General features: G+C 38.6%; 1 protein-coding gene across 2 annotated transcripts in view; it reads left to right on the top strand.

The window, feature by feature from the left end:
* Positions 1-20,773, top strand: part of EYA1 (EYA transcriptional coactivator and phosphatase 1) — a 151,582-nt gene that overhangs the window by 21,493 nt on the left and 109,316 nt on the right. Inside the window, exons 4-7 of one of the 2 annotated variants that reach the window (XM_040995708.1) lie at positions 5,785-5,862; positions 16,239-16,308; positions 16,626-16,768; positions 20,378-20,500. In XM_040995708.1, coding sequence (XP_040851642.1) covers positions 5,785-5,862; positions 16,239-16,308; positions 16,626-16,768; positions 20,378-20,500 — 414 coding nt within the window. Of the gene's footprint in view, positions 1-5,784; positions 5,863-16,238; positions 16,309-16,624; positions 16,769-20,377; positions 20,501-20,773 lie in introns of those variants that run through there. The other variant, XM_040995716.1, reaches the window with a different exon arrangement.

The following is a 20,773-nucleotide window of genomic DNA, read 5'->3' on the forward strand; positions in this document are numbered from 1 at the left end:
CCATTGAAATCAATCAGTGAAAAGCTGGGAAATGTTGGAAGAAGACAAAAGGTTACTGTGGTTTCACCATTCCTTCAAAATATTTGAAGAGAATATGAGACAGAGTGGCAGATATTTCAGGCGGTTGAGGAAAATGGAAAAGGATCAGTGAACACTGTTTTGGATAGTTAAGCGACAGGAACGGGACTGTCAAGTAAAAGGGTGACTCAAAAGTATAAAGAAAAAATACTATTAAATAGACTCAATCAGCATGCCAAATGGGATCTCCTTTACCATGCCCTTCCTTACAGAACAGCAGCTGAAGGGAGAACAGCAACAATTACTCATACTGCAATTAGAGTTTGGCAAAATAGATGTTTGGACAAATGAGTTGTCACCAGGTGGTATAAAAAGTCAAATATAATAGTTCTGGCTTTGGATTAGGCAAAGCAGGTTAGTGAAACCAGATTGGGAGAATGAATAGGAATTTAGGAAGAAGGAACGTCTTAATGAGAATTTATAGCCAGTTTAGCAGAAGGAAACGAATGAAGGAGATGTGTGTAGTACTTTTTGTACCCTACAGCTTTGAGCCGTGGTGTTGCTGAAGCGGTGAATAACCAAACTTGAATGAAGGCAAGTCTCAACAAGGTTGAAGAAGTAGACAAGCAGAGAGACAGTAAACTTAGTTTTTAAAATTTGTAAGCATAATAGTAGGAAGCAAAATTGAAATACTGTTTGAGCTAAGCAAAGACAAGCTGTGCTGATTATTAGAATTTGAGGAAAGTTGTGAGATGAACTTACATATGGATGGGAGGCTGGGGTTGGGGGCACCTGCTGCTCACCTAGGCTGATACCTTTCCTGTGTTTTCCTGGGAAAATTCATTAAAACAGAGAAACTGGCTGCTGATCTAACAAGAAGCATTGTTTTTTTGCAGATGAACATGCTGTAGGTGTCCTCCTAGTTTGTACTAAGAGGCATAACTGATCAAGTTGACCAAATGTTTGTCTCCTCTGATTAGCCCATTGTTTTCTTGGAGATTTGTTTATGTGATCTCAGTATTCAAAGTGTATGGAATCATGGCATATTTAGGTTATTAGAAGACCCAGATTGCAAGCCTCTATCCTTAATCCATCAACTTTTCGCATTAAGGGATTAGAATTTAAAGTCTGAGTTTTGGGGAGATAAATCCTGCTCATGCTATAACAGTTCCTAATTTCAGTGGTCTGATGGATGAATAACACTTAAATTTATGGCTAAAAAATTGGAATCTCTTACATTCATCGACCAACTTATCCTGAATACTGCTGAACAGAGATGGTCATTTATTCTTCTGAAATTCTTGATTGTACTTGCCATGTATGACCAGTCTCTTCCTGCCAGTCTGTCTTGAAAACGTATATATACACTGGTTGTAAGCTATAAAGCAGATGTTTTCTTAATATATTTACTAAGTAGTCCTGCTTCCTGGGGTTATTTCCAAATTGAGTTGGTTTCATTTTTTGACAATCTGAGGCATGACATCTCAGTTGGTCTTAGGCAAGTCATTTCATTTTAGATTCTTTGAAATCTCTTATAATAGGGTAAACTGAACTTTAATATGAAGTATAGGATAAATTTGACTCAGTTAGCTGTATCTTAAGAATGCTTTAATTTTTCATTGTTGAAAGGACCCATAATGATAGAGTTTATAACAAAAATATTATAATTCAAAAAGCTCTGGAGCTAGCACAGTACTAAGTGATTTTTAACAAGTTGTCTTCCTTATTCTTGCCTGAGTGTTTATATGTCATCTTCACCTACCAATGAGGAAGCAGAGGCACACAGAAATTTAATACTTACTCTGGGTATACATTGTTAGTAGCAAAGCCAGATTGAAATTCAGATGTTAAGTCCAAAGCTGGTACTTTTGCCTTTTCCTCAATATAGCTCCCTCATACTACTCCCCAGAAGAAGAAAGAAAAGGCATTTATCCCAATCAAGAGAAGATGATTACTCCTACTACTGATAATGGTGATGGATATACTTTCAGTTCCTACTTTATACCAGATGCTTTACATACATTTTTGCAAATCCAGTGGCATTTTGGTAATGTAGAGATAATCTTTAAATTTTTATATGAGAAAATTGAGGTGAGAGAGATCAAATAAGATTTAGAATGTGTCCTAGCAAGTAATTTAAATTATGTGACTAAAAAAATTGTCCAAGGTATGAGTGGATGAAAGTCTGGCACCACAGGAAAAGACTAGCAAGTTGTCCAGCTTGGGCCTATAGTGTATGACCAAGTGAAGATGTTAGAAAGACCAACAAGAGTAAAGGGACACTGGGAAATTTCTCGAACTATTTTAAAGAATAAATAAGTTCCTAAGGATTGCGTAGGAGTTTGGAAACTTGTGTTAGTAGAAAAAGACATGCTTGAGTATTGGCAAAAGATAAACACAACTTATCCTTTTCTAATAGATTGAAGTCAATGTCACAAAGAAATGTGATTAAGATAAAAATAATCTTACAGTTCTTTAGAAGAGATCACTTAGAATTTTTCTTGTGGAAAGATGGCTTTGGTGAGATAGTTGTCAGGTATTGCAATACTCTAAATATTAAATACTTAAAAATTCAATGTGTGATTTATTAAAACCTTGGAGAGGTGCTTTATTGTATCATCTTTAGCCTACTTATAGATATGTTAGCACTGACTGAGAATAGAATGGCTAAAAGTTTGGTGGTGGAAATTCCTCTTTTCTTTTTAATGCTCTAGTAAGTATATTCTTGGCAATAAATTAAAAAAAAAATAATAGCCTCAGTCCATTTGACTTTCATTCAGAAACTATTTTCCATAACAATGAATTACTAGGCTTTTAACATCAATTCATTGGTGATCCTTAGTATTCAGTTACATTACCTGCTACAATCATGAATCTCCTGGTGGTAGTTCTGTGCACATCCTTTTCTCTTTAACAGTGAGCCTTTGAAAAGTGGATTCACTGGAAATAGAGAGTTTCTATCCCTTTAGCATATAGATGGACAAATTTGCACAATGGGTAAAAGCAATGCACTTGAGACATAAAAGAACAGCTATCCTCTTCTCCTATTCATTTTACCTAGTTTTAATGAATTTCAAGCATAATTGAATGTGCCTCTTGAGAGTAGGAGCTACATTCAATTAGACTAATGCTATGGGGAATAGCAGTAGATTTTGCATAAGCAAGCGCTTACAGGGTGATGATACAGTCTAGTTGACAGAATCTTGGGCATTAAATAGACAAAGGCAACCTGAACTAACATCCAATGCAAGGGGAGAATTTCTTTGCTCTCTTTTCTTGGCAGTGGAGCATGTGGCTTCTACTGGAAATGTTCCAGAAAATTCACTAGACTCAAGTTCTTAGACACTAAGGGCCTTGGCTATCTTATTGTGTTGTAGATTCTCTTTCTATACGTATCTATCTCTTTTGTTATCAGGGAGTTCTCTCTATTAAAGGGTGTAGTTATTTGTTTGAAAGGCAGAGTGATCGAGCAAGGAAAGTAACAGCTCTTTCATCTGCTTGTTCATTTCCCAGATGTACATACTAGCTGGGAACTTCATCTGGGGTCTCCTGTGTGGGTGGTAGAAAACCAAGCATTGGACCATTATCTGCTGCCTCCTAGACTTATTAGTAGGAAGTTGAATTGGAAGCTGAGGCAGGACTGAATCATACGCAGGCAATATGATGTGCCAAGCATGACTTAACCCACTGCACCACAGTACCTGCACACTGCTGTTATTATCATTTCTTCTTTCGCTATGGGCATTGGAGTCAAAAGCATGGAAAATGAACACTCAATTCTGTCACTCTTCTGGTCTGTTTTTATATGTGAAATAAAATGATAGTACCTCATAGGGGGAGTTTATAAGCCCATTCTGAGACTTACTTAGCATGCAAAAGGATGAATTGCTGTGGAGAATGTGACACAAGGTGGGTATCTCACATGACCTGTTTCCATTGAGCCTAATTCTAATTTTTGTTCAACATGGAATTGATTCTGAATTCAGACAGAGTCCCCTTGGTAATTTGTCCAGAAAAGAGTGAAATAAAACTGTTGCTTTATATGTACAGGGTTTTATGTAAGTTCTTTTTTAAGAGAGATACGATGTAGATGAATGAGTTACTTGCCTTCCTAAGGCTGTTGCCTGGTGGTGTGCAGAGAAAAGGGAAATGCAGGCTTATGTCAGAATTTATTAATATCAACTAAGACTCTAACCCAAAACAACTGGCAGAAAAGTGAAAACTTCAGTTACACTGTTGTGTGGTCTACATTAAAATCATCAAGCAGAGTGATTCACATTAGTCTCGCTATTTTTGTTTTTGTTTTTTTTTCCTGCAGCCTTGTTTAAGAAACCATCTAAATAATTAATGTTTTTAAAAGTGACTATCTGATACATGTATTTATAATGCTTATTTTACAGTTACTCATTATGCATTGGTAAAATATCTGAAGGTTTAGCAGTTGTGATTTGTCCTTTGCCAGGTATTTCTTAGGGACTGGCAATGTTGCAGCGAGGAAAACACTGTGTTCTCCATCATCTTTTCCTATTTCCCAGTGGGTTTACTTTGTGAGCAAAGCTTTCCCAAATAACTATTTTCATGCAGTGCCTTCATTTTGGCAAACACATTGCTGATTTGGGGAGAGGGTATACTCTTAACTGTTATTGTGCTCTTAGAAAAACTGTTATTAGAGAATAAATAACTTTCACAAAGCATATTAAGCAAATTCCAATGATGGCATGCACCAGTATTTTCTAGAGAAAATAGTAATGCTGTATCTTCATTTTAAAAATGAAATCTAAGACTAAAGGGGGAAATGGCTATTCTGAAGTGGTCTGACTTGGTTGTTTTAAAGGTGCGGTCATTCTGTAACTATATCCAAAGAATGGAGTGCTTTGGAGAATCTGCACCATACATCAAAGTTATTTCACAACTGAAGGAGACTTTTACAAACTCACTCATGTATAGAACAAGTTTCTGTTGTCAGTGTTTTTTGGAAGGGAAAACTGTATTTTTGCTACATTTGCATTGTGTTCTGGGTAAAATCTGTACATAAAATATTGGTGAATTGCTCTTCTTTTTGCCAGGTTGGTAATAATAATCCAGTAAACTAAGTATTCTGCTTTTGAGCCCCGCTGGATAACTGAGTGTGTGTGTGTGTGTGTGTGTGTGTGTGTGTGTGTGTGTGTGTGTGTCCAGGCGTGTCTGTAACCACTCTTGTGCATGCCTGCCCTTGAGCACTTTGGCAAAATGCAGTGTTAATGATTAGCCACTTCTCACTATGTCAGATTCTTTTAGTCTATCCTTTTATTCTGTTTGACCAAGTCACTGAGATTTTTTTTTTTCCAAAATCCAGGAAGTAATTTTGCATTACATTATATCTATTTTGCGAGATAGATTATTTATGCATAAAATGTTTTGCTAATATGTGATGTCAATGAATTTAGTGGATAAAATTCAATGGATTCAGTGGAAAAATCTTGCAGATTAGATTGTTTTCTTAAGGAGGAAAAAACAATTAGCTGCTTCTTTCAAATTTCGTGGGGGCACAGTGCAATATTTCAACACATGCATGCAGCACACATTGATCAGGCAATTAGCATTTTCATGCCTTTCTGTTGTGTAAATTTTAAATGCTTCCTTTAGAAATATTAATCTGATTCATGTTCAAATAAAAAGATACTTTAAAATGATCTTATTGTCACTATTTTTAATAGTATTTCTTCTCTCTCGTACCTTTACAATAACAATTGTTTGGGTGTCTGATCTGAGTTGTTTCTTTTGTAGTTAAAACAGAGCCCATGAGCAGCAGTGAACTAGCTTCCACCGCAGCAGACGGGTCTGTAGACAGTTTCTCAGGGTCAGGTAAGACACAAGCATTAGATTTTCACATTGCTACTAAATATCATTTTTTCCAAGTTTATGTATGTAAATAGAGACAAATATGTGTCTGTTTAAAAGTATATATGTCTTGGTGTATATATATGTGTGTGTGTGTATTTATATATACCTGTTTATGCTTATAGGGAATCTGCAAAAAATTTATGGAAACTTTAATGAAAAGCTATGCATGGACTTCTAGCTTTCTCAAGCACATATTTGCAATTCTGATATTTTATTCAATGTAAAGAAGTGCTTGCTAGAAATGCTGATATCTAATTAAGTAGATGAAAGGATTTAGGATTTTTCTCTTTCCCTTTCTCTTTCATTTAATTTTTTCAATAATTTAGGCAAAATTTGACTATTTGTATCTCATAAGTGGACTTAGCAAGCCATCTTCCTAGATGACTACCATGTCAACTCTATATCTAAGTTAAACAAATTCTATAAAGAAGCACTTAATTCTTTAGTTGTTGATTTCTTTCATATTAGTGAAATCTTCCAATAAATAAAATATCTAAGGTCTGCATCTATCATACTGAAATTACTAATAAAAAGTTACTGTGATCGCAAAGTAGCAGTGAGAGCTTTATTGTACATTTGCCAAGTTATCTACCTTGGAGTATTTCATTTATAAACTATTTATGCCAAGAAATAATTAAAATTTATCCTCTTTTTTAGTATTAATTTTTGTATATATTAAGCTTATTTTTACAAATTTATGTTGATTTAGTCAAGCTCACAGAACCACTTTATTACCCATGGCAACTAGAAGCAGCTATGAGTAAAATAAATGCAAAATTAAATATAAATATATGTCTTGATGCTAATGGTAGCAGATAATAGTAGTAAAGAAATGACAAAGATTATGATATCCACTCATTCTTTCGTAAGACATTTACCAGAATTTGGTTTTTACATGGCAGTGTGTTTAATAATTATATATATAATATATATAATAATATGTTATAACATATATATAATTATAGATTTGGAGATGTATTAAATTGGTCCTTGGTTGGGGTTCAATTTGATGAGCAAATAACTAGCCCATCATGGTAGAATATGCCAAAGCCCAAAGGAACCCCAGAGAGCTCCAAGAACACCAAAGAAAGGACCAAAGGACTGGAGAGGAGTGAGTTGGTATGGGCAGAAAGCAAGTCCTTGAGTAAATGCCTGAACTTGGTCTGAAAGGATGAATTACAGAAATACACATGTAGAAGTGTGGAGGGGTCACTGAGCTGAATGGGGCACACTGAGGGAGAGGAAGAATTCTGAGGCTTTGCTGTGGATCAGCATGCTGGTTGTGAGCCACAGCAGGAGCGAGAAGACCAGGGTCTGAAGAAGTTTGCGTAGCCTGCACAGAGTTCATTTGCTCATATTCACAACACAGCATCACGACTATAGGGATAGAATGGGTCGCAGTTGGGTGAACTGAGAAATATTGAAGACCTGAGATAACACGCTGACACTGGTCGTAGGAAGGTGATAGGTTCGATGTATCTATGATTATCAGTGTCCTATGGCTTGGCAGTGGTGGTGGGGAGTGTGGCACAGAAAGAAGAGCACTAGGTAGTGCATAAGAGTGTGGTTGAAGCCAGTGTGTAGTACAGTGGTTATGGCCCGGCTCTGGACACTGGCATACCTTAGTAGAGAGCCTGTGTTCAAGTTCCCAGCTCTGCTTCTGATTTCAGCTTCTTGCTCATGCACACCGTGGGAGGAAACAGGTGATAACACAACCAATTCAGTCCCTGTTACCCATGTGGAAGACCCAGATGAGTTCCCAGCTCCTTGCTTTGGCCTGGCCTAACCCTGGCTGTTGCTAGTCATTCAGAAAGTGAACCAGCAGCAGTGAGCGCTCTCTCTCTCTCTCTCAAGTAAAATACACATACCTTTCCTCTCTCTCTCTCTCTGACTCTCACTCATGCTCTATTAAAAAGACTAAAGTCAATGCCTATTTTTAAAAAACAGTGGAAGCTGATATTGTGACATAGCAAGTAAAGCCACCATCTGTAATGCTAACATCCCATATGAGCATGGATGTGAATCCTAGGTGCTCCACTTCTGATCCAACTCCCTGCTAATAGTGTGGAAGCAGCAGAAGATGGCCAAGTGCTTGTTCCCTTGCCACCCATGCAGAAGACCCAAATGAAGTTCTGGATTTAGCTTGCCGCAGCCCTAGCTGTGATAGCTAACAGAGAGTCAGCAAGCAGATGGAAATTTGATCTCATTGTATGTCTCTCCCTCACACTCTATACTTCTTTCAAATAGACAAAATGAATTTTTTTTCAGGGAAAAGTGTGAATGACAAAGAAATATGATGATCTCGCTTTGGGAGTTACTGAACGCGAGTTCACATCTACCTGAAGAGAGTCAAGTAGGATTTCAAGCTCCAGAAATATCAGAAAGGAGATTTTCCAAGTGGAGAGAGGGTTAAAACTAATTGGCCATAATAGGGTTAAATACAGAATTACGGAGCATCTAATATGTATAAGGATAGACCAAAGATGACATGAAACCAGGGATTATTAAGAAGGAAGAACATTGAACTAGAAATGAAGGCCAGGAAGAGCTCTCACAAATGTCAGATTTGTAAGTCTTTCTGATTCCTATTCACATTCTCCAGTAGCTCCCATTAATCTCCAAGTAAAAGTCATATTCTTACACATGCTCAGGGACCTGAGCACCATCTGACCTCAGTGACTGACCTTGCTGCTTGTCTCTCTTACCACCATTGCTCCATCCTTCTATGTGTACTCCCAGCACAAGACCCTTGCACTAGCAGTCCCTTCCCGTATGCTTGCTGGCTGTCTACACCACCTCCAAGTCTGCCCAAAGCTCATCTTCTCTTTGCAGGCCTCCCACTGCCCTCCTCAGTAGTGTGCAAGTCTTGTCTCTGCTTCCAGTCTAAGCAGCTGGATCTCTCTATCCCTGCTCCATAACACTCAGAAACTTTTTGCAAGGTCTACCCATTACATAGGCATTATATTTATTGCTGATCTCTCACCTCCCACTAGAACCTTTGAGGACATGAATTGTCTTGCCTAGTTCATTGCTGTATCTGATGTAAAAATGGTGCCTCGTCATAGTACAGACTCAGATATTTGCTCATGAGCAGATACTGGAGTGAGGAAATGAATGATGATGTCTGCTTTCTCCTCTGAAGTGATGCAAAAGGAGAATACTGATAGGGTGGTGAGGGTGAGAGGCTGAGAAGAATTGAATGTAAATTCTATGAAGAGGGCAGAGGCATGAGACTGTTTAAAAACACAGAAGAGGATTGACAATAGAGCTGAGGGTTCCAATCACTCGGTAGCTCAGGCATGTAGAGCTGTCATGGTGAAGCTCTGTTCCCCTCGAAAGACTTAGCCAGCCAAGGGAAATGCATTGTTTATCCAGGATTGGTGATTTTCCAGGTATGTCATGAAAGATTCTGAGGAAACAGAGTTAAGAGAATCAGCAAAAAATAGTAAAATGAATGTTTGTGTTTCTAGCATAAGTAGAAAGAGAAAGTAGGGATTGATAACTCAAGAGAAGATGAGGATTCAGAAGTCCTGCACCTCCTGATATCTTGATGAGGATGGATAACATGTGAAAGAAGAAAAGAATGATAAATTTAAAAATAGAAGATGTTGCTTATTTAACCCCAGAGTTCAACAAGGCTCTTTGGTTAAATCTCTCTATTTGCCTTCTTAGAATTCCATCACTACTTTAAAATTATTTTTTCATTGTTTAGCTTCCTACAAAGCTGCATGGATTCTGTTTGTCATCTCCATATGTACAGCCCCAGATGATGCCATAGTATTGAACATAGGAAAGCTGCCTAATGAATCCTTGAGTAAATGAATGAATTGGCCAGCTTGAGACGGTGGCATGGGGGACAAAGTTACATTGTGATGTTGAGTTGGTGATGGAAGTTGGAATCCAGAATTGGGGATCTAACAGAATTATAAAAGTGTTGATGTGTAACTCAGGAGAACATTGACACTTGTCAGGAGATATGTAACATATTAAAGTTTGGTGAATGCAAAGCCATGTCCAGGATATGGGTCTTTCATGGAAGTGTTAGCATTACTATTAATCTCAGAAGTAAATATCTGACCAAGAAGCAACCTGATAGTGTAGAAGAAGCAGCAATAAGATAATGTCTTCTAGGTCTTTTCAGTGTCCCAAATCTGAGAGAATGAGTAGCCTTTCCTAAAGTATGCAGGAGAGGCAAGTAATAGGGATAGAGTAAGCTTAGCTGAAGGTAGAGGGTTAATTTGGTGAAGAGCTTGAAGGCATAAAGTGCTTTTATTTGGATCCAGAGGAAAGAATTAAACTAAGTGAGAATTTGAATTATAGTATGAGAAGTGGGAGAACCATGGATGTGGATTTTCATTTGAAAAAAAAAAAAAATAAATAAATATATATATATATATATATTTATATATATATAATAAATACAAATATAAATATAATAAATATATATATTTATATATATATATATTTGAAAGCTGTAGTTAGAGTAGGGAACAGAAACATCTTCCATCCATTGGCTCACTCTCCACATGGCCACAATGGCAAGGACTGGGTCAGGCCAAAGCCAGGAACTACAGGCTTTATCTGAGCCTCCCACACAGGTGGCAGGGCTCAAATACTAAGGCTGTCTTCCTCTGCTTTCCTCAGATCATTAGCATGGAGCTGAATTAGAAATGGAACAGCTGGGACACGAACCAGCACCCATGTTATTGCAGGTAGTGGCTTTACCTACTCCACCACAACATAGGCCCCTCAATATTCTTTATTGTCTTGTATTTTCTCCAACCTCCTTCCCACTTTCTCTTCTTTTCTTCTTTTTCTCCCCTTCCCTTTAACTCTAACCGTCTTCTCCCTGCCCACATCCTTCTCTCTCTCTTTTTTTGAGCAAAGATAGGAAACTCCATGGCACTGGCAATGAATAGGGCTTAGGATTCATAGAAGTCTCCAGCCTTTAATTCCAAGCTGGATTTGAACTCTGTAGTTACTGTTTGTGTTTCTTCTCCCATATTGCTTATAAGTGCACATCTGCCGACACTCCCTCACCTCAATTCTGACTATCCTTTGTGTCTTTATTTAAATAGGAGAGATCAAAATAAAAGGGAGCCAGTGTACCATTGGTGACAGCTCTGTTTTTCAAGGATCCCTTGCATCTAAAAGTTGGTAGTGAGATTTGCTCTGCCCCAGGACTCTCTGTGGTATCCTGGTGTGTGGAGACTACATGTGCCTTGATGGTTCATTGTGTTTTTAAAATATGGTGAAATGGTTTAAAAGCAATATTTTGATCACTGGAATTATAAGAACTATACACAGTGGAAATTATGTGTTTTCTGTATTTTTTACTACTCCTGCCATTTACACAAAGACTTTAGTTATTAACTTGTTAACCAAAATACCAGGTGATGATGCTTATCATACAAAATCATTATCTGGTCGAACCAAAAAAATTAAAAATAACAATAGGACTACTTCTTGAAGAAAAGGATAACATGAGTGACAAAAGAACTCCTTATTTTCTTAGTGTCCCCCAAAAGACATAACTAATAGGTCTGTTTCATTCATTCAATGACACAGACATAGCATACCTAAGCCATGTTTGTTCTGGGCAGGGGGAATACAGCAGTGAGAAGGTAAACCAGGCCCCTGCCCTTGTGCAATGCTCACTCATGTAGTAGAAGCTAATTGTTGATGTTGGTAAATGAAAAGAGTTTCTGTCTATTAAAGGACTGAGAAATAAAGATTACGTAGGAATGCGGTGGAATAGTGCATGGGATTTCTTTAAAGAAGCCTCTTTAGACATCTTGGAGACAGGAGAGGAGTATGCTTTGGAGTAAGTGCAAGAAGGATGATGAGGAGCTTGGAGTTGAGGAATAGGGGGAACGTTGTATGATTTATACTTTCACTTATAAGGGTTGGTATTTAAGGAAAGCCCTGAAGACATGGCTTATTAGACAGCAGTTGAAATATTCAAAGATTTTAGGTTCCCGTGTTGGAGAAGTAACAACAACAGAGCATGAAGGGTTCTTCACGTTTCCTTCAACCCAAATACTATTTTAAGTTGTATTTCCAAAGAGCATAGGTTAATGATGTATGTTTACAAATAATTTAATCAAGCTGTTCTTCAGATGAACTTCTTTGACCACCAACTTGGCTTGTGACCTAAATCTTACATATTTGCCCAAGGAGTAGTATTCATTGATTAGTTCCCATGTGCCATTTCCCCTCAGATACTCAGGAAATCAGGGATAGTATCCTTGACCCCAGAGACCCACAGTTGCAAGGAAAGGAATGTTGGCTGTACTAAATCAACCAGCCATAACAGTGTGGTGAAGGCTGTGTTGCCGATGATTGCTGAGTCCATGAGAGTGAAGAGGCAGAAGACATTCTAAAAGAGCAAATGATGTTCGGGTCCCCTCGGTGAAGTCAGTGTTTACAAGGCAGAGGAATGGAAAAGAAGGAAGACACCTCTAGAACGCGAAATAGCCCGGGCAGGTGGACAGTCACAGTGTGTATAAGCAGTTATGTATGCCATCCAGGACTATTGGACAGCACTCAGCCGAGGAAGCAGGTGAAGCTGGAATTTTGTTTTATGCTTTGCCAAGGAATTTGGGGTTTATGCTGGGGATAATGTGAACAAGTGAAAGATTGTAAGCTGAAAGGCTGTGAAAAGTTTGTTTCAGAAAGGTCACTATGGTGGCAGGAGTAAGGATTGGAAGATAATGGGTGGCCACCTCAGAATGGAACACAAGAAAAGGAGCCATGTGACTGTTGTGATAACCCAGGTGCTGGTAACACATTGGTGCTGAACCTGGATCGGAATAGTGAGGACAAGGTTGGAATCTGCAGGCATGCGAATGGTCAACGGGAAATTCCTGGAATTGAATGAGGCAAATTTCTCTGGAGCCATAAGCAGAGTGGAGGAAAGATGAAATAATGTTGAGGTTTCTAGTTTCTACATGGGTCAGGAATTAATTAGTGTGTTTGGTTGAAGGGGTTAGGTAGACCTGGGTTCAAATCATGTCTCCCATTTTTGAATGTTACTCAGCTTATCATCCCAAGTTCCTCCTATTTAAAAATGAGACAAGGGTCTTATATGCATTTTGCTAAATGGATGGTGATGTTGTTATAGAATTAAAAATATAAAAGGGGGCGGGCCCGGTGTGGTGGCGCAAGTGGTTAAGGTCCTCACCTTGAACGCCCGGGATCCCATATGGGCGCTGGTTCTATCCCAGCAGCCACGCTTCCCTTGCAGCTCCCTGCCTGTGGCCTGGGAAAGCAGTTGAGGATGGCCCAAAGCTTTGGGACCCTGCACCCGCGTGGGAGACCTGGAAGAGGCTCCTGGCTTCAGATTGGCATAGCATCGGCCGTTGAGCTCACTTGGGGAGTGAATCATCGGATGGAAGATCTTCCTCTCTGTCTGTCCTCTCTGTATATCTGCCTTTCCAATAAAAAAATAATAAAAATAAATCTTTAAAAAAATAAAAAATATATAGAAGGGGGAGGATACCTGGACTAGCAGTTCAGAGGCCCATGTCCTGTGTCAGTGTGGTGTTGATTCTTGGCTGTAGTTCTGAATTCTAGATTACTCCAATGCAGATGCAAATAGGTGGTAGGCACTGGCTCAGGTTGCTGGGTCTCCTGTTTGGTACCCATGTGGGAGACTTAAGTTGAGGTTCCTAATCCTAGTTGTGGCTCCAGCCAAGTCCTGGCTGTTGTAGGTGTTTGGGGAGTGAACAAATGGATTGGAGCCCTTTGTCTCTCTTTCTCTGACTCTTTATCTTTCAAGTAAATGAAAACATCTTTTAACATAGAAGGAAGGGTGGGTTCGGGGTCATAGACAATAAATATTTATTACAAAAACATTGTATATTTTTCACTGTATGGCAGTTTCTGTCTTTTAGCCTTTGCAACAGTCCTGTGAGACAGCAGAAAATACCAAATGAAGAGGCTAAATTTTGACCAAGAGCACATACAAGAGTTGAGATTTGAATCTAAGCTGGTAGGAATTCTGGTTTCTGAATCTGAGCTTAATCAGCACGCTTTACAACTTTCCAAATATCTTTTCATTTAAATATGCCTATGGTAGGCCTAAACTGAAAAACAAAGCTTCCCAGACAGTGCCTTACTCTGTGTGATAACCCTTTTACTTCTGTTCTCTTGTTTTGTTTGTTTAAAAAGCAATGCTTAGTGCAGCCTATTGAGTGTATGAACTTTTCATGGGTCATGATGATCCACATTTTGAGAAACATCGTCTAAGAACTAGAACATTAGAAAAAGGTATCTATCTATCTATCTATCTATCTATCTATCTATCTATCTATCTATCTATCTCTTTAGATTGGAAAGGAAGATTTACAGAAAGAGGAAAGACAGAAAGAAAGATCTTCCACCCATTGATTCACTCCCCAACTGGTTGCAAGGGCTGGAGTTGAGCTGATTCAAAGCCAAAAGCCTCTTCCAAGTCTCCCCCATAAGTGCAGGGTCCCAAGGCTTTGGGCCGTCCTCTACTGCTTCTGCTTTCCCAGGCCCCAAGCCGGGAGCTGGATGGGAAGTGGAGCAGCTGGGACACAAACCTCATCTATATGGGATCCCAGCACATGCAAGGTGATGGTTTATCCACTAGGCTATTATGCTGGGCCCTTAGAAAAAGGTTTTCTGCAGCTTCCATTATAGGGTGGCTCAGCATGAATTTGCTGTTGGTTTATAAAGGATTCTTTTAATTGTGCTTGTCCATGGAAGAACCTACTTCTCCAGCTGCTCAGCTGGATGAAACCACTTTACCCTTGGACTCTTTTCTGGCTGAGAAAAGAATGGAAAAGACGGTTGTCACAGAAGACGTGGACAAGTGGAGTCCTTCTGGTCCAAGTTCTCTCACTAATCCCCCTCTTCTATAAATTGCAGTATTTAGCTAATCCTCTCCCAGCTGTTTGTGGGTCAGCCTTCCCACATGCCCCAGTCAGAGCATGCTTGCCTCTGCAGCATCAAGCACAGTGCCTGGAACCCAGGAGTGACTCAGTATGTGTCAAGTGGCGGGGCTTTGCCAGCTGGGTCTGCCTGCCACTTCTAGAGTGCATACTCTGTCTGCCAAGCCAACAGCCAGATGGTGGGCATCTGGCAGCTTGCAAGAAAGGACAAGTCTAGATCTGCTCTGTTGTCTTGGGGCCTTGTTGGGTTTATGTGGAAAGGATTGTCTGCAGACTTGAGATTGTAGTGTAGTTCTCTTCTCCTAAATGTGGTCTGGGAAACTGAATATGAGAAATATCAATGTCCCGACCGGACACGATGAAAAAAAAAAAAAAAACAGCCTTGAGATGCATGGGATCTTGAGAAAGAGGGTTAATGCTGAATATGATTAATAAATCCCAATGCCTCTGAAGACAGTGATTTCTAGGGGAAGGAGAAAAAAGGAACATCTTATATCTTATAAATTATAGTAATTATACCCAAAGTATATATTTCTTATCCACGGAAAAGATTATAGAGTTGGAGTGAAAATTCACACACAGGTACACACACACACACACACATACATATAAACTCACATATAAATATAAGTATACACATATATATATGTAGAAGTTTTATCCTTATTTACAAAGAAAGAAGCTAAAACCCTTTAAGACCTCATGCTAGTTAAAATCTTTGGGGAGGTTGAATTCAGCATAAGAGTGAAATAGGAGAAGTTGGGGGTGCATTTCTAAAACATAATGCATTAAGTAAGAGTGATGAAAAGAAATAAGTTCTGCTTCAATACTTAAATACTTCCTTAAAAAAAAAACTTTTTACCTGAAGGTGAGCACATGTAATACTCAAATAGCACAAGAAAAAACAGGTCTAGCTTGCAACCTGAGAAATCTAAGATAGTTATAGGAATGTGTTTTTGTTAAAAACACATTGCAAAATCAACACAGGCAAATGAGAATCTTATTTCTATCAACGGAGAGATTAGGATAGTTTCCTTGCTAATGCAGGCTGGGGGTTGTATGTTCCTGCTGGACATAGACAGTAGGCCAACCAGCAGTCAGCTGCTTGCTTCTCCCCATTCATATGTGTCTTTACAAATATTCGTGGGGATTTCTGGAACCATGAAAGCTTCTCCACTGTAAAACCATCAACATGCTGACAAACCTTTAGGATGACTATGACCATAGTTTGTAAAAGTTCATTTAAAATGAGAGCCACTTTGCCGGCTCCTGTAGGTTTCCTGTTGTTGTTGTTGTTTCTCAGGAAGAACCATACAAAACAAGCATCTATGAGGCTCACAAAGGTGAAATATCTCAAATTTTGTATGGATGAATTGATAGATCCAGTTTTGTTTAGATTATCGTATCTTTTCTTTCCAGCAATTGGGAGCAGCAGCTTCAGCCCAAGACCAGCTCCTCAGTTCTCTCCACCACAGCTCTATCCATCCAAGTAAGATACCTTTCCTCTCAGTAAAAAACTTTTTTCAGTAGACTTACACTTTATTTCAAGTTGTGTCTGTGCCCACATCCAACATCTTGATAGAAATCAAAGTACATTTCATGGAGATTGATATAGATTTATGCACATTTATTTGGGGCATCATCAAATAGCAACCCTGACATAGTTCAGTGTCTATTGTGTTTGGAGGTTTCACTTTAAGATATAATCTTTAACTGCATTTGTGATGTGGTTGTTAATTGGTGACCTTGCATGTTTCCATCTAATGCATGGGCTTTCTATTTTCTGTCATTTCTGACAAATAGCAGGCCATACCCACATATTCTCCCTACCCCTTCCTCACAAACTATGGCTGCATATGGGCAAACACAGTTTACCACAGGAATGCAACAAGCTACAGCCTACGCCACATACCCACAACCAGGACAGCCGTACGGAATTTCCTCCTATGGTGAGTAATCCTGCTGTTCTGAGTTGTGTTAACTACAGCGGTGTGTATAGTTTTTGAGTGGTACTTGAAGTCTGTCAATCTTGGTCCACTTTAGAAAGTGTTGTTGCCTTTCATGTCTAAATCCTTGATGTGATTGTTTCTAATGAGCATTGTGAGAACAGTGGCTCCTTATCTTGAGGTCAGAGTGGTGAACAGGTTGCATGGTTTATATGCCCTCTTGCTCTCAGCTTTCACCATTTATATCTCAGCTCTGGATTTGCCATTTGAGCAGCTGGCTCTGGAATTTAAAGTATTTTTGGTGCATATTTGTGATAAAACTTCTGACACTGAAGTCTTTTGGGGTACAGATCCATTTCCTATATATCAGATGTCCAGCTATGATTCAGGAAGTACAACTGGTATTTAGCAAACTCTTGCTCTAGATTCAAGGGTGGTAGTGTTATTGAATTTCACCATTATCAACCATTAAGAAAAGTGATCTATATATCAGCACCTGGCCTGAATTTTGAAGAGGTGAAATTAGGAAACAGTTAATGCTCCTTTTACCGTTTGTTCCTTCCCACCTGGTGATTGTCTTTATCTTTGTGTGATTTAACTTGGTTGTTAAATCAATACCTGTAAATTAAAAATAAAGCCAGAATAATGCCCAAGTTTAACCAAAGAAACCCTAGAATTTCAAAAGCTTTCCTTCAGTTTAATTGCAATTGTAGTTTTAAACAAATGTAACTAAAAGAAATAAGTGAATTATTGATTTTATAAAGACCAATATGAAACAATTTCTCAAAAAAAATTACATGGAAGTTTGGGAGGGAGGGATTGGTTGAATAAGTAATTCTGTGTCTATTGCATAGGACTAATATTTTTGTAATCATTAGTCCAATTATATCAGTATTGTTTTATGTTACTCTTTTCTGTAATAAATTCTGAAGGAAAAACTAAGGCTCATTAAGCATTTGATCAATAATTGGAAGATAATAATTTTATTCCTTTTAATTATTTGCATACAAAATTGATCACATATAGATGTTTTACAAAATATATAGATGTAGCAATACCAATTATGTTTAACTTCAGCCTTTCTGATATTATCCTAAAATGATCAGAATTGAAGGTCATTTTGTTAGGTGTTCTGAAAACAGACTTCAGAAACAGTCTTAGAATGGACTTTGTAAAATTATCTTTAACTTCCCTAACTTTTATTCATACTTTCTCAATAAAATTCTTAGCAGATTGCATTTATCTACCATTCACTTTTAACCTATTCATGGGACAAGAAAAGAAATATGTGATTTGAATTACATAGCTTCCATCCTGTGACATGAGTCAAGGAAGTTTCCAATTTATATTCTCAAAGAGGGCTTGTAAGTTGGTTATTTGAAATGTACATGTCTCCCAGCACACCCATTCCCTAAGTAGCTAAGCCTATGGAAGATGCTGTAGGAAGGGCTGCTCCTGTCAGTGTCTTGGCTCCCAGCCACACACTTGATTCTGCTGCTTTTCTCTTCCACTTTCAGCTGTGGCGGGGCCTGGATTTCCTCCTTTGGTAATTTCTGAGCTGTGAAGCAGGAACTCTTCCTTGATCAAGCCATTCATGGATGGCCTTGTCTGAAATAGCAGTTCCAGAAAGATGGGATGAGCAGAAGGTCTTAGCATAAAATCAGAACAGCAGAGACAGAATAGGGATTTAATGTGAGAGGCTGGGATTGGGAGGTGGCAACAAGAAGGTCAGTGTTAACGAAGGTCAGTGTTAAGGACATGGTTTCCAGAGCTTTCCACATCAGTAAGTCTACAGGGAAGAATTCCCAGTTCTTAACACTTTTCTGATCATTCCCTGTCTTGTTTCTGGGAACCCTGAGTATAAGAAGATGAACCCCAAGTTTGTGACTCAGAAGTTTCACTTTTCTTGGGTTAGTGTGTTGAAAATATAGTAGCCTCTCTTCCTTTGCTTGTTCAGAAGGGATAACATATAGTTTGATATGTTTGCTGCTGATAACCAAATTATCTTCAAAGACTAGGCCCCAGACTTAGGCCCTGTAAGAAAGAGTTAGACTTCTTTCTTTTTTACAATGAACATAATTAATCGGGGTAGGAAGAAATTTCCTTTCTTTGCTGGATCTGCTTACAATCTAGTCCAGTAGAATCAGTTTGTCATCTTATAGAAAGAAGCCATGGAGACAAGTGTGGCTACAGATGTTTTCTGCTTTTCCTAGTTATTATCACAAAGATTTTCTTGCTGAATCTCCAGGGTAAAAACGAATGGCACAGGAGAAGGCTGAGAAAAGATCAGTGTCAGAATAGCCTCAAATAGAAAGAGAAGAGGGGAAATCCCTTGAGGCATAGTCTGGAAAGAAAGGGAGTTTCTAGAGCCATCAAGTCAGCTGTCATGAGCAGATGTGTTCCTGGGAATGGTTTATATGTGTGGGTGCCTCACTGGTTTGCATTTGCCTGTATGAGAAAAAAATCACATTTTAAAAACGTCAAGGTTGTATTTCAACTTCAATGTTAAGGTCATTATGAAGCTACTTAGAGATTCCCCAGGATTTAAGAGTAGCCTGTCTTAGCCAAGAATCAGATCCTTCCACTGCCACAGGACAATAACCTAACTTCATTCTACTGGTGAAATTCCCCTAAAATGGAAATACATGGTAAGACTACTGTGTATTCTAGATCCTGTTGATATCATTTATCGCAAGTGCAAAGAAAAATTACTCCAAAATGTGACTTCCCTTGGCAGAAGTTTCCTCTCCTCCTTCTGTGGGAATTAAAGACATTTGCAAACTTTCAAGACTGTCTTTAATTACGATCCAGAGTTGAGCCCCTTGCCCTGGAGCTGCCAAATGCATGTCCTGGGCTTGGGAAAGTGTCTGGGAGCCACACATTAGTTTTCTATTTCCATATGATGAAAAACATGATGTACTTTAGAGAATATTCTAAGGAGTTATATGTGAATCTTTAAGCTAAAAAGGATATAAAGAAAAACCAGCTATTTACAACTTACTATGCTGTTTTACAGGATTCGGTTCTTTAATGCTCTGCTTACTTTCTGGAAGGATCTAGATATTCAGAAAGTGTCTTCAAATGTTGCTTAGTTCTGTGCCCAGTATTGTTTATTTTGACTTCAAAATGCACTGTGTGTTCAAACCAGCTTTGTGGTGGAAAGAATAAGGGAGAAAGAGCATTGTAAGCCTATGGGCTCTAATCAATCTTTGGGAAAAGGTGATCTTAATTTGGATACTAGTAGGAGTAGCTTCACTAACATCTAATTATGGCCATGACTTTGCTGCAGAGATCTTCAAATTTTGCAGCAGAACCAAAGGAAATACGCAAGTGCTTTATCACTGGAATTCTGTTTTCTAGAAATCTGGGTGCAGACAATCAAAGAGAAAATGCAAACAGGCATTCAGATCGGTAATGAGCTGGGTAGTTTCACAATTTGAAATTGTAATTTGTAATGTTTTATTAAATATATACGTCATTTATAAGGGAGGTAAGATTGGGAAGCTTTGTGATGAAACAGTGGTGAGAGTATGTGTCTGTCTATTTTGCCAGCTTCTGGAAATGAACAGATAGATAAGCTGTCACTAACTGATTTAGGTGCATTGTGGGCAGGCATCAAGACCGAAGGTGGACTGTCCCAGTCACAGTCACCTGGACAGACTGGATTTCTCAGCTATGGCACAAGCTTCGGGACCCCTCAACCTGGACAGGCACCGTACAGCTACCAGATGCAAGGTATGCACACTTCTTGCCGTTACTATTTTCCTGCACTCCACAGGCTGCCCATTATTTTTCAAGTAGAATCACCTGTTCTGTGAAGTAGTGGATGATGAAAGTAAGTGGATTGGAAACATGATACTCACTTCTCATTTACTCTTCTTTTTATCTAATCTCTGGCCTAAAAATCCATACTTATAGCATTGATGGCTTAAGCTGAAAGAGCTATGTGGTTTTCAAAAACGTTCTAAAGTTGTTTTTGTGAAACTGAAGTTTTGTGTCTTCCACTAC

Source organism: Ochotona curzoniae, unplaced genomic scaffold (genome assembly GCF_017591425.1).
Source record: "Ochotona curzoniae isolate NIBS_2020 unplaced genomic scaffold, NIBS_Ocur_1.0 contig_1071, whole genome shotgun sequence".
Taxonomy (NCBI): Eukaryota; Metazoa; Chordata; class Mammalia; order Lagomorpha; family Ochotonidae; genus Ochotona; species Ochotona curzoniae.